The sequence below is a fragment of the Ammospiza caudacuta genome, chromosome Z (genome assembly GCF_027887145.1).
Source record: "Ammospiza caudacuta isolate bAmmCau1 chromosome Z, bAmmCau1.pri, whole genome shotgun sequence".
Taxonomy (NCBI): domain Eukaryota; kingdom Metazoa; phylum Chordata; class Aves; order Passeriformes; family Passerellidae; genus Ammospiza; species Ammospiza caudacuta.
This window is the reverse complement of record NC_080632.1, coordinates 35,917,517-35,931,384: the sequence shown is the minus strand read 5'-3', so window position 1 is coordinate 35,931,384 and position 13,868 is coordinate 35,917,517. Positions and strand designations below refer to the sequence as shown.

General features: G+C 34.3%; 1 protein-coding gene across 1 annotated transcript in view; it reads left to right on the top strand.

Annotated features, from left to right (window-relative positions):
- Window positions 1-13,868, top strand: part of CNTLN (centlein) — a 199,414-nt gene that overhangs the window by 68,648 nt on the left and 116,898 nt on the right. The window contains 3 exon segments of the mRNA XM_058824396.1: window positions 3,682-3,742; window positions 8,736-8,859; window positions 11,607-11,732. Of these exon segments, the coding sequence (XP_058680379.1) occupies window positions 3,682-3,742; window positions 8,736-8,859; window positions 11,607-11,732 (311 nt within the window).

Here is a 13,868-nt window from a genome sequence, read left to right as displayed (position 1 = left end):
TCATGATATTGTTAAGTGTGTATTTAGAGGCAGTTGTAACAATCATGGTCCTGTCTATGTGAAAAGTGGTGTAGCTGTGTGCTGTTGGGTTTGAAGACTTAGGAGTCATTGGCTTGACCTTCCTAGAGCTCTTCTTGGAGCTTAAACTTTGTGAGCAATATATGATTTCTGTTAGCTGATTAAACTGACATTCATATGTCGGCTGGCTAATTCAGTAGGGTTTTGTGGTTTTCTTGTAGCTAAGCTTTCCCACGATATGGTGCATGGGAGTTAGAATTGCCTTTTGTTCATGTACATTCTATACCATTCTTCTAGGTCTATAGTGTCAAGACACTGAAAGACATGTGTTAACTTGCAGTGCTAGTAGAGTTCCTGTCGAAACATAGCGAATCAAGATTTTAGCATTTTTCTTTCTAAAAACCCCCACATCTATCTGGTCAGTCTTGGTTTCAGCCTCAACAATGTTTCTGTTTCTTCAATTGATAAAAACATTACGATTTCTGCCCACTATCCTCTGAGCTGTATCTTGGCAGTCATTGATATCAGGCCTGTAAGAAAAAGTGCTCCTAAGACTTTTCAGGAGGAGTTCTGACTTCCCTACTTTGGTTTGGGTTTTGGGGTTTTTTTGTTGGTGGGGTTCTTTTTGTTTGGTTGGGGTTTTTTTGTTGGTTATTTTATGGTTTTCATTGTTTGTTTGTTTTATTTGGCCTGTTTTGGAACTTTATTCAACATGAAACCTTGAATTATTGAATTCAAGAACATGGCTATTTGCAGTTTTGTCCCATGATGTCTTTCATTGTGCAGACAGGTAATAGAAGGTTGTCTAGAAATAGACATATTTTCTTTTTCTGCTTGTGTGCCTCCATTAATGTGTGCCCTATCCACTTACCTGCTCTTTCTTTTTGCTAAATCTTCTATCACAAAATTTCATATCTATTATATAATAGAAACTCTGTTCATTTCTGGTTTTCTGCTATTTGGTTTAGTCTTCAGTAAAAGTGTTTAAGGAACATTCAATGAAAAATATTCTGGTCTGGATTCCTTTCCTGACTTGGATTAACAATCTTCACTGATAAAATTGGAGGGGTTTTTTACTCCTAAACATGTAGAAAATTTTTGAAACATTACATTTTGAAACATTATATACATTTCTGTATATATTTTATAGAGGTATGACAAAATTTTTCTGTAGAATATGAGGACTGAATAAAAAATTTAATGTTTATATTTGATGGGAGCAAGAGCAGTAAAGTTTGCACTTGTGAGAAGATTTTTACAGATGCCATCTTTCAAACTGAGTTTTGCAGCAGCCCCAGGCAATCCAATTATAGTGTATTTTACTACACAGTCTCCTTTGTCTTGATAGAACTCTTTACCTCCTTAGCAAAGATTGAGTTCAAACTACCTATGAGCAACTGTAAAGCCCAGATACAGTGTCCTTTCTCCACAGACCTTTAGTCTGATCACTAAAAAGGTGAAAGTCATGGAATACATATCACCAATCCCATCCATTGTCACAGGTAATCACTTCCATATCCATAAGTAGTTAAAAGTTTTCTCATTTTTTTTCACATAGCTTGGCTCTGGCACATTCCCAGGTAGCTATATATAAATTCTGAGTGTGTGTATAATATATATATATCTATCTATATATATGTATAAAAAATTCTTATGTACTTGTATCTGATCAGCTGTGACTAGACTAGCAAGACAGTGAATTTTATCTTTTTTGGTATTTTTTTTCCTCTTTTCTCTGTTCCTTCTCAGGTTTTCTCTACCTATTAATTCTTAAGAGCCTCGTGCTGGTTGATCTCCTCCTTTTCCTTTGTTGTCCATCACTTTGGCAGCAAGCAGAGTGCTTTGACCTTCTATATCTGATTTCAGAGAAACTGTGTATATTCCAGACTTTCTCTATACCAGCATAAAGTTTACCTAGAAGCAATTATTGAAAAATAATGAAAAGTACAGTCATACATAATATGACTGTATATAATGATTAAGTAATGTAGAGGATAGGAGGGTTGGGTTTTGGTTGCTTTTGTTTTAAAGCTCTTCATTTTATTTACAAAATTGGGGGCTTTGAAGATTATTATATTTTTTAGTATTTGGATTTTAAATGTACTAAAATCTTTTCCAGATGCTAGTTCTGGTTTGGTTTGTTTTTGGTTTTTTTTTTGAGGGGAGGGGTTGTTTTGATTTGGTTTATTCTTGGGGTTTTTTTTTGGTTTTGGGTTGTTGGGTTTTTTTGTTTGTTTGGATTGGTTTTGGTTTTGGTTGGGGTTTTTTTGTGAGAGTGTAACACTTTTTCTAATAAATTTTGCCTGGTTGTTTGTTGGACTTTTTTATGTCTGTTTCAGGTATGTGTCATAAGCAAAAGAATCCTTAAATCAAATGACAAAACCACATTGGAAATATTTACGTTCATAAATATAAATATAAATATAAATATAAATATGAATATAAATATAAATATAAATATAAATATAAATATAAATATAAATATAAATATAAATATAAATATAAATATAAATATAAATATAAATATAAATATAAATATAAATATAAATATAAATATAAATATGAGATGCTACTGGTCTCTGATATTTCGTGACAAATTTTTTTTTCTTCTTTTTGGAAACCCATACTATTTAAAATGAAAATGTGGTATATGATGTCTTATAAATATTTCATGCTGGAAGGTAGTAGTCAAAGAAAAAAATGTCAGTTGCTAATTAAGATACTCTTCAAAATTAAATTAATTTAATGGACTAGTGAAAATATTGATATCTACAGTATTGAAGAAGAATTTATCCCTAATTTCGTTTATTGTCGATCAGTGTTTTCGCAGAGAAGGTGGCATAATGCAGCAAGAATAATCACAATTTACCTAAGTTTCTGTTTGACTTTATGTGTTGGCACAACAGTATTTTGCCTGATTGGCATTAAGTGTGTGTTGGTATTTCACTGTTTATTTCACTGTTCTTAACCCAAGTTATTCCAAAAATCTGAAAGTCTAATTTTATGAGGCCTTTCTTTCTCTGCCATAAGGAGATATGACATAGAGTGAACAAGAAAGCTGCCCAGTTTAAGTGTTACTTTCACATACTCTTTCTCCAGATTGCTGTATGAAGCTGTACATAATATAAACACATATTCTTGTCTCTAGTTAGTCACATTATAGTTAATGACCATATGGTCATTATGGTATAAGATCTACTGTCTGTTGTATTTATATTCCTCAAGCATATTGTTCCTTCAACTTCACAGTGTGTTAAACTATTTCAAAGGGAAAAAAATCCTTTCCCTCTTGTTTCTGGTTGTCCTATCAAGTGTAACCTTGGACCCTTATAGAGCAATTAGACCAGCCTCTATCCCCTCCTTTGTAATGAGGTTTCTTGCATTTCTGAGTCTATAACCCTTTAGTCTTCCCTAATGGGACATCATTATTCTGAAAGAAACAATGTAAATGTAAATGAATATTCTCATTAACGAGTCACAGAGAAACCTTTAGTGGTAGCGCTGTGGTAATTCTGCTTGTTATTTCTCTGGTATTCCATGCAGATTTTTTTTTTTTTTTATAATTCATTATTAGTATTCAAAATTACTTCTTCTTTAATTCTGCATGTCTTTCATAATCCGGTGTTCCAACTAGTTCAACCATGTCCTTGTTTTATTCTCCAGAAACCACCTGTGAAACGTTCAAGGTCTCTGTCCCCAAAGAGCTCTTTTAGAGAGTCAGAGGAACTAAAGAAGCTTAAAATAGCTGAAAGGAAGATTGAAAGCTTAGAGAAGACACTACAGCTAAAGGTGAACATTAAATAAAAATAAATAAAAAGCCTGCTAGCTATAAGCTTGCATAGATAAAGATATACCAAAACAAACAGACATTTAAAAAATTAAAAATACACATATTTTTATGCACTGTAAGTCTCTTCGGATCAGAGAGCACTCTCCATTAGTTTACCTTTTTGCTTTACAGTGTGAGTAATCTTGCAGTCCTGTGGAAGCTTAATTGAGCTGTCATCAATAGCACATACTTGTTAAATACATTTTCAAAGTTTGTTTTTGGGTATATATATTCTGAGAAATTTATGTGTTCATATGAAGTAAATCAGAAAGTAGAAGCACTGAAAGTACAAAGACTTTTATGTACAATAAAGCCACACTTTAAAATGCTGAAGTCAGTAACTTAAAAAAGACCCCTGGAAATTATGTAAGTTGTGGGTCCGTTAGTTGCTGGTCTAAAAGATGCTGTTTAAAAAAACAATCCCCCTCGCTCCACCCCTTCATAGAAAATCTTAATTGAGCTTGTTTTGCAATTGCTCATTTTGTCCCAGTTTCACAGATTTTTGTAGCTGTGTTTTTGTTGGTTTGGTATTTTGCTACAGAGATACAGTAACTTTTGAACAAACTATTGGTTTAAAATTGCACCTCTGAATGCAAAATGCAAACCCTGAGTCATATTTTCTTAAACACTTAAAATTCATCTTCTTCTTTATTCTCCTCACTTTCCTCCCTCTCCTCCTTCTCTTTTTTGTGTTGCTTATCATTGTTCAGTTATGTAATTTGAAAGATATTTTCAAGTATGTGTAGCCTAAAGGAGAATTCGTTGTATTAAACATCCTATAATAAAAGTTATGTAAGTGAAAAAATTGGAAGCTCTACCAACCATAGCGATAAGTTAATTTTAGAAAAACTGTAAGTGGGAAGTATATTTCAGCAAAATGTCACAATTCATCCATCTATGTACATGGGAGAATTTAAAGCATTATCTTAACACATGTAGAGTATATGAACAGGAGAGGTTATTTAGACTTCAAATTCAGTCTTCCAGGTTGTCTTGTTCCTGGGAGACAGAAAATTGATTTTGTTTTGTTTTTTCCCTCTGTTGAGAATTCTAAGGCATGTCCCACCAGCTAAACCTGAGAATTGGCCTTTGGGAGGATTTCTGTTCATTACTCTTCGTTGGCCTGCCTGACACTGATGCTACAGATTATTCTGGAACTGTAGGCTACAGCTGTTTTGCTCTTAGAAACAAAATACACTTCAGTGTCTATGGCTATTGCTTTCAATGATAGAGCTACACATTTCTTCTGGAAGGAGGAGTGAAGGAAAGCAGATGCAGAAGAGAAACAACTGTCTGTGCATAACCTCATATATAATTTGTACCATTCACCATACTGCCTTTACTTATCTTCTATTTAATCTTAAAGTATAATTTAAAAATCTGTGCAGGTTTATGATGTTACAGGTGTGGGATCTCTATCACAGACATCCATTATGTCTTTAAGGGGTAAATCTCCCCTTGAAAGTGAGCACATTAACTTCTTGCATTTTCTCTTGACAATCTATTTGGCTTCTTTTGCAGAATGCTTTAATGGTTTGAAAAGAAGCTGTAGAGGCCCAGGCCATCATAATAAACACTGTTGTGGCACTACATTCATATTTCAATGAGGCTACTGCCAGCATGACAGTGAACTAAGCTTCATAAAGTTAATGTCAGAACATTTATGTTGCTATTCTGTGATTTCTTGATGCTAGCCTTCTCTCAGTCTTTGTTTCTAGCAACAAAAAATGGATTTGGCCCACATTTTCAAAACTGGTCCTTGCATTATTGCCTCTTCAAATGAAGTGTTTTCTATATGATTACTTGAAATTTTCTTGCTCAGAGAAATGGTTGCTCTCTCAATACACACATTAGTGATGCATGTCTGGAACATGAAATGGTGACTTTATACATTAGTACTTTCAAAAAATTGGTAACAATACAAAAAAAAAAAAAGAACAGCTCTATTTTTGGGGTTTTCAGGAATGCCTCAGTCAGTATTACAAAGGAGCAAAAGAGGTCAAGGTCCCATTCACAGGTTTTTCCCATTCTCTCAGCTGCCTCATTTCTCAACAAGAAAAGATGGCTCTTAGTATCTTTGTTGCTAGTATAAATGGGGTGATCATTTAGATTCAGAGTTTTTACACAGAATTGGCTTTGTTTCTGGGATACTAAAAAGTAACAGAGCATGCCTGATTGCACCCTTGGTTACAGAAGAGAACGTCAAAATGAATAAGAGGTTTTTTTTTTTTTTTTGCTTTTAAATAACAAATTATCAATCAGATTGGTACAAAACTTCAGTCTACTGTGGGTCTTTAAGAAGTGGGTAAGAGTTTGGTTGTTGAGAAGTAGATATTTGATACAAACTAAGAATATGTTGATCTTCTCCTGTATTGCTTCTAGAGCTGTGGTCACTGGTGTAGCCTAGAAGAGATAATCCTGGCTTTAACTGGAAAAGTCTCAAAACCAATAGGAGCTCTTCTCTTTGAGTTTTCTCATCCTTTTTAGGTTCTAAAGTTTTTGGAGGTAAATAAAATTAGAATATGCACACCAGTCTTCAGGGCCATCTTAAATACTTGTTTGTATTGTACACTCACATTTACCTCATATTTCATATGTAGTCCTATTCCATGTATAGTGTTCAGATGCTGAAAATAGATGAATATTGCATCTTATCCACATAACTGTTTGTGGAAAAAGCTGGTATTGTAACTATTAGGGGCCTCAGTTCTTGAAAGCCAAGCATAGTCAAATAATTGAATCAGTGTAGTTTTTAAAATTTCCTTTTTACAGTAATAGAAGGTCAATTTCAATAAGAACTTGCATTAGTGATTAGAATGTTTTGACTTGTCTGAGCAGCCTACCAAAAGAAAAAAAGGAATAGGCAGTGGGATTTTCCTACTGCAGATTGAACTTTGTGTTACTGTTATTCATTATTGCATGGGTGGCACTAGGGATGACAGGGTACAGCTGGAGAGTAATCTGGAGGTCCAGCACTGTGAGAGATGGGTTGTTCTGTCCCACGTCCGTGAATGTATACAAAACGGCGTACAAGACAGTTTAGTTATGAAATATAACATAATTCAGACAGAGATTAATCTAACAGATTATGGAAATTTCAGTGAATATTTTAAATCTTGAAGTGCTTTATTCAATAGAGAGAGTGATTAGGGCAGTTAATTGTCTAATTTCTATTTCTGCAAGAGCAGAGCAAGTGATAAGGGAAGGCAATAACTGTAACAGAATGGATAATAGAACAGGTAAGCAATAATGAAAAATGCAGATTCATTAATAGGAAAGGCCAAATTCTACAGTTGGTTGCATCTCTGAAAGGGCATTGACACTAATAAGCTTCTCAGGATTTATACTGAAGGCATTTTTTTCTAGTGCCCTGCCAGACTTGACCAGTTTTTGCTAACAATATCAAACAATCTCAAAACAGTTGTTTCATGAACTTCTCTTGAAAACACAACATCTGTAATTGTATTCTTGTGAAAATTTCCTTGTGCAAAACTTGGTAATGGTCTCTATGTTCTTAGTCTAAGATTTATGTGCTTTATGTGGTTGTTTTTAATATCATTGTGGTATTTATATGAGTTCACTTAAGCCCAGTCAAAAGTACTTTTTTAACAATTCAGAATTTAAAAATGTATTTGGCTTAGAGGTTGTTTCAGGAAAGAAAACCTATCACCACTACTTTGGGAAAGTATTTAGTGGTAGGGTCACTTTGGACTTGATTGTGTTCCTAAATCTTCTCTTTTTGTTTCTGAAGTCACTTCCAGAAAACTTCTGGAATTACGTATATAGTACCATTTGAAACTTTAGCTGGTGTCTTTCAACTTTGTGCATCATGAAAGGTGGGCTACATTTGATTGCCAAGCTTAGTATAGGTGCTTTGTAGTTATGAGTACTCTGGAAACCCTTGCCATGTTTTTATAATGGGACTCAATTTTTATTGTTCGCAACTCTGACTATTGGTTTGTCTAATTTATTGACTAATGCTGAAAAGTCCTCCTTGCATATAAGCGGTGTAAATACTTGCAAATAAGGTATTCTGATTTATTTAGTTCTGTAGTTGTTCTACAAGCAGAGCTCCCATTGAACTGAAAATGAAGCTCTGATTGCAAATTTTGCTACAGCATAATGAATTCTTTGCTTGTGAATTCTTTATTAGTGTAGAGTAGTTTGACTTGCTTTATAGTGTTAAATGCTTCTTCTTAGTGTTAATTTTTTTCCAGAGGACTGTATTGTCATTTAGAAAAGTCTGGGTTTAAGCTTACATGATGTTATCCTGCAATAATAATCAAGGTGTATTTTAATTTTTGTTCTGTACTTATTTTGTATGGTTTTGATTATATAAAAGATATTGTAAACAATGTTTTTATTTCTTGTTTGCTGCATTACTAGAGGACAAAGTCTGGGTGTTGCAGGTGTATATGTATTTACAGAAACAGCTTACTATGTGTGGAAATCCTGAAGCCATTTAAATGTAATTTTTTTTTCATGCAGCCAGTATTTCCCTTGAAAATACATAGAACAGTTTTCCATTGGGAAAAAAAGGAAAGAAAGTAGTTTTGAATGAAAAAAAGTGCCAACAGTCCTTTTTCAGTCTATGTGTTTTAAAATGTATTAGGCTTATGGATTCACTAGATAAAAGATGGCATTTTGGTAGTCAATTTTTAAAACTTTCAGCAGCATGAAAATAGTATTTAAGTGAATTGCCAAATCAGCAGAATTTTCCAAAGTAGTAATAAGAAAACTTTGACCTCAAGGACTGCGAGTCCTGATCTTTCTATTTCGATTTTTGAGTCTCACAGTAATTGATAAAAGAGAACTTTCCTTTCATTTGATCTGTGTAATACTGTCTTACATTTTGTCCAACTCTGATTTTGTTTTTCTGGTTTCACACAGTCTCAAGAATCTTATGAGCTAAGAGCAGCCTATGGAAAACACGAAGAAAGACAGCAGATGTTACAGACCAACTACAGAGCGCTAAAAGAGCAATTAAAGCAGTGGGAAGAGGGCAATAGCAGGTAAGTTACACAGCTCATTAAAAACATTCTCCTTACCCAAGAAATCTGAACAGAAGTATTATAAAGGTATTCAAAAGAGAATGTGATTTGAAGAAAGAAGCTACTGGGTGGTGATCAAGACTGTTCTTTGTTACAGCAGAATACATAGCTTACACCTATGTGAGAAAAATTGTAGTTGAAACCAAGAGGAAATATATTGAGCTGACACCTTGACTTACTTCATTTGGGCTCTCCTTGAGAGCCTGAGTACTGGACAAAGGTCAGCTAGGACTGCTTATGTTTCTCTAATTCCTCACTCATTTATTTTGTTGACTGTATGTTTTTAATTTTCTGTAACACAGCAGTTGCTCATTATGTTTCAAATAGTTTTTAAAAATAGTTTTATTCATTAAAATATAGAAATAATACCCTCTCTAACATTAAGTGATTCATATATTTACTGAGGCTAAAATCTCCTTCCTTATAGGGGAAAAGTAAAATAATATGTGCATGAAAGCAAGGCGTTTTTATCTGTTAAATTATTTAAAAATAAATTATTTCTGATAATTTTACAAAAAATGCAGTAATATATCTTTCTTAATGGAAAGAGGGAAGACTTTACCACATAAAATTTGCATAATGAACATTCTGTATATCATTCTCCCTTAGGCTCGATACAGAACAGTGAAAATTTTTTGCAGAAATTCTTTTTTTAAGTCCTTAGCATACAGATACTTTGGTAAATAGATGCAATTGGAGGAAGTAAAGCATTTTTTATCAGTTCAGTTATCAAGCACTGCTGTTTTTCAGGACCTATTTCAAAGAAGTAGTTTCCTTGCAGCTTTAACAGGGCTTTAGCATGCAACTAACAGCTCAGTAAACACTTGTGTTTTTTACTAAAAATAATTATTTTTGCAGTTACAACAATACTGACTGATCTTGACACTAACTATCTCTCTCTGAAGAAAATGAGAGTCACAGAAAATGCTGCAAAACTGGTAGCTGTTCAGAGTCTGGGGTGACATAAAGCATCCTACTGTGAATGATAAACTGTTCCTTATATATAAATATATTGCCTATCTTAGTAGATTTGCATTGCTTTGAAATATTAGCATTTACATAGGAGCGATTTGTCTTTAAAAAAGGGGAAAAAAAGGTGTGGATGGAAACAATGGTGAGGTACAAAATTGCTACGGGCATCGGTGAAAGCACAGGAGCATTTTTTTCAATACCTAAGTATAATGGCAAATATATTTAGGGAAATTATAATGAAATGGTTTTGTTTTTTAAGGAAAAATATGGGGTTTTTTTCTTTCATTTCACTGCTTTAAATGTAGTGCAATCTGGAAGTGACTTAAGGATGATAGTTACTAAATTCAATGAAATTATTTAATTCTGTGTCTATACCTAGACAGGCTTCCAGATCCATTGAGAGTCCAAGGCTAAAAAGATAAAAAAAATTGAACTAGATAAAGACCTTAAAATCTTAAACTTGATATACAGTGAAGCACTGGATGTTCTGGTTCGAATAGTTTAAAAAAATTTAAAAGAAAAGGGAAAAAGAGACAAAGGTGACTTCTGTTTAAAGTAAATGAGACGAGCTTGTGTTATAATGAATGTGTTTGGGAAAAGTAGGTATTGGGGAGAATATAATGCTCAGTCTTCACTTAGTCATCTAATTTTTTCATCTCTATTTAAGTTGAGCTGAAAATAACAGGGTTTCAATAATCTTTGTTACCAGGCTAGATTTGTATGAAGTCACACTAAAGGAGGTTTGGTTTTCATTTTTAATACAGTTAAACAAAAGAAAGTAGACAAGACACAAATAAAAGCAGTCTGTAACAATAACATCTGTTATTTTGGTACCACAAAAAGCTGTATAGTGCTGCTGTAATGTAAATTGTGCATTAAGAAGTCAGTATCAGGTGCTTATGTGGCATTTCTGATCCTTTGTAAGTGATGGAGAACCCCATTCTCCATATTCTTCATAGATTAGTATCTGTTATTGAGATGGCAGCTGATGGGACCTAATCCACCTGTCAGTGTACATACAACTAGCACTGATGTACGTGACTGCAAAGATGATGGGGGCCTTAGGAGGCTACCACATTGTCTGAGAGTTTATTTCTCTGCCCAGTAGGAATTTGGATTGCAGAGTTTTAAATTGATTCCATAAAGCATTTTTAATACAATTTTTATTTTGGCATTATTAAAATATCTAAAAATACTTTAATGACTGAAAAACTGTTAAATAATTTTACTTTTCTGTGCTTCAAAAGTCAATATGCTTTTTCTTAATACATAATCTTGTCCATAGAGAGTTAATTCCTTTATTAAACTGTAGAACAACAGTGTGATTTAGAGTGGGCATTAGTTGCAACTTCCACATTGGCTTGCTGGGGTGTTTGGGGAGCTGATGACTTTCCCTTAATTTGCAAGAGATTACGTGATGATTTTAACTTCTTCTTTCCCATACCAGTATTTAAAGTAATGTTATCAGAATGTGGGTGACACTATTCTGCCACATCACCTGGGAGGCATGGTGTGATACTAGCTCAATATCTATCTGAAATTATGTAACTGAACTTCTCTTTATTACCACAGTTAAGGTTTCATGCCTCAGAATGTATACTTCATACAAAATTCAGATTCAATTGATGCTCTACTTGAAAAATCTGTATTTTCTGAAAGCAGGGGTGCTTTTATTCTGGTTCTCCCAACGCATTTAGATATTTGAAAACAAACAACCTTTTTAAACTCATAAACAGCTTTGAAAATACTAAAAGCAGATACCAACACACAAGCTCCTGTCAGCTTTGTCAAGAGGATTGTGATGTGATGTGGAATGAACTGGCTTTTTTCAAAAGGGAGAACAAGAAGCTGCTGATTGAGAAGTGAGTTTGTTTCTTAAATGGTGTTTAAATAAAGAAACATACTGGAGTTTTTTTGTGAAGTGCTTTACAGGCCATACAAGAGGAATTCCTTGCAAAATTCCATTATGAAAGCATCTACCAAAAGCAGAAAAGGAAAACATCAGCTCTTTTTTTTTTTCTTCCTTCTCTCTCCCCCTTAAATCAGTGACAAGTTACAAGTTTGCTAGCACTAACAGAAACTGTATTCCATGATCTAGGGATTGTGTTAATTAATGTGGCTCTCATCTGTTGGAGGTGTCGCTCTTCATTAGCCTGTATTTTACACACTGCCGTGCTTCATTTTTGGAATGAGGTGGTGAGGGGATAACCTAGCCAGCCATCCTTGTTTGATCTCTGTGATACATACGCAATGCAGAATGCCTCAGCTCTCTTGGTTCCCTGCCCTGTCCTGCTAATCCCAGCTGAGCTCATTATGGTGTAGCCTTGCTGCTACTCCTGGAGCCAGAGCTGTCCAAGCTAATTACTGGTAGCAGCAGAGCTGCCTGTTAAGGGTCTGGTGTGGATCTGCTAACATGGTCCTTGGTAGTGACCTGCAAAAAGCACGAGGGAGTTGCTCTCTTTCTTGCTGTGCACAGCCTGTCCTTTGGGTTTAGTGCTGATCCCTTCACACAGCTCTTTCAGCTGTAGTAAGTGTAAAACTTGGTGAAGGAAACTCTTACTTTAGAAAACATACAGTTTGCTGCTTTGATCTCATAATTCATAGGCTATTACACTCAGCCAGGCAAAGTAAAAAAATGTCCTTTTATACTAGACAAAAGGAAGTTAGTATGGTATAATTAGCCCTTTGCTGTGATTTAACACTTTCTGTAAGTGACTATGATTTTTTGTTTTAATTTAAGAATCAAGACATCATAGAAAGTTTTATTCAGACTTTGTTTTTTGTCCGTGTTTAAAAAAAAAGTGTTTTCCCAATAGATCACAATATAAGACCATTTTGTGGCAGTACCATGAAGGCTGCTATCACAGAATTTCAACAGCAGCAAATTATTTTGTTCTGTGTAAGTCCTTGCGTTGACCAGAATCTCCATTGGTGTATTATAGGCAGTGTTACCAGTAGCTGTGTTGCATGGGGTATTCTTATATCTGCCAGTTAAAATTGTGTGCCTGTTCTTGTCACTTCATTGTCACTTTTTTCTTTTGCTGTTTTGAAGCTATAACAACAAATTATCACATGCGATTATTATGTTCATTATTATTTCATTTTTTATTTTTATGTAGGAAAGAACACTTTCTTGCCATGTACGTAATTGCATACCTGGCAAGATGTACATGTAATTCCCTTTCCCTCACTAGTAAACATATTCACCACAGGCAATAGTAGCTGAAGAGCAATTACATAAGCCTCTTTTTTCACACAAAGCCATGTTCATATATTTTTGCACCCTGAAGGTTGGTACAGCTGGACTGCTTTTCTAGAGCTCCTGTGCAGTCACATTTATGGGAGCACCCTTATTTCTTGTATGTTGCAGATCATTGACCTTGACTAGACTGTGGTGAGGTGTCATGAGCAGACAGTTGAGCTCTTCAGGATACAGGATTTATAAGGCAAAATGGATTCATAAAAGTCTGCATAGTAAGGATTTAGTAAGAAGCCAGTACAGCATTGTGTTCATTAAGGTGAAATCTTTGTGTGGATTTAGGTGCTGTTTGTTCCTTATGGGCAATGTCACTTACTGTTGAAGTAAGGAAGAAATGAATGCATAGTTGTGTGATTTATATCTGTCTTTCTGTAATAATGGCAGTCTTTAATTTATTGAAGGATGTCATCATTTCAGGATTTCAGCTCATTTTCTTAAGAAAGTCAATACTAAATTTATTGTAATTTTAGATAAGTGGATAGAGCTTCTTTATATTGCTTCTATTGTTTTTTTAATTCTGTGGATAAAGGACATGATCTATGGAGTTGTATCAGTTACTTATATGTGTAATGTTACAGGCAGTATAAGTAAATCAGATTAGCCCATAGGTTTTGCACTTAGTTGATAGAGTCTACAGATTGTTTTCTTAAGTTCATGTTGAACATACATATACCAATGCACTATTGCTTAAAGAAGAATGTCGGTGTAGGGATTTTATTTTGGTTTAAGTAGTTCTAAC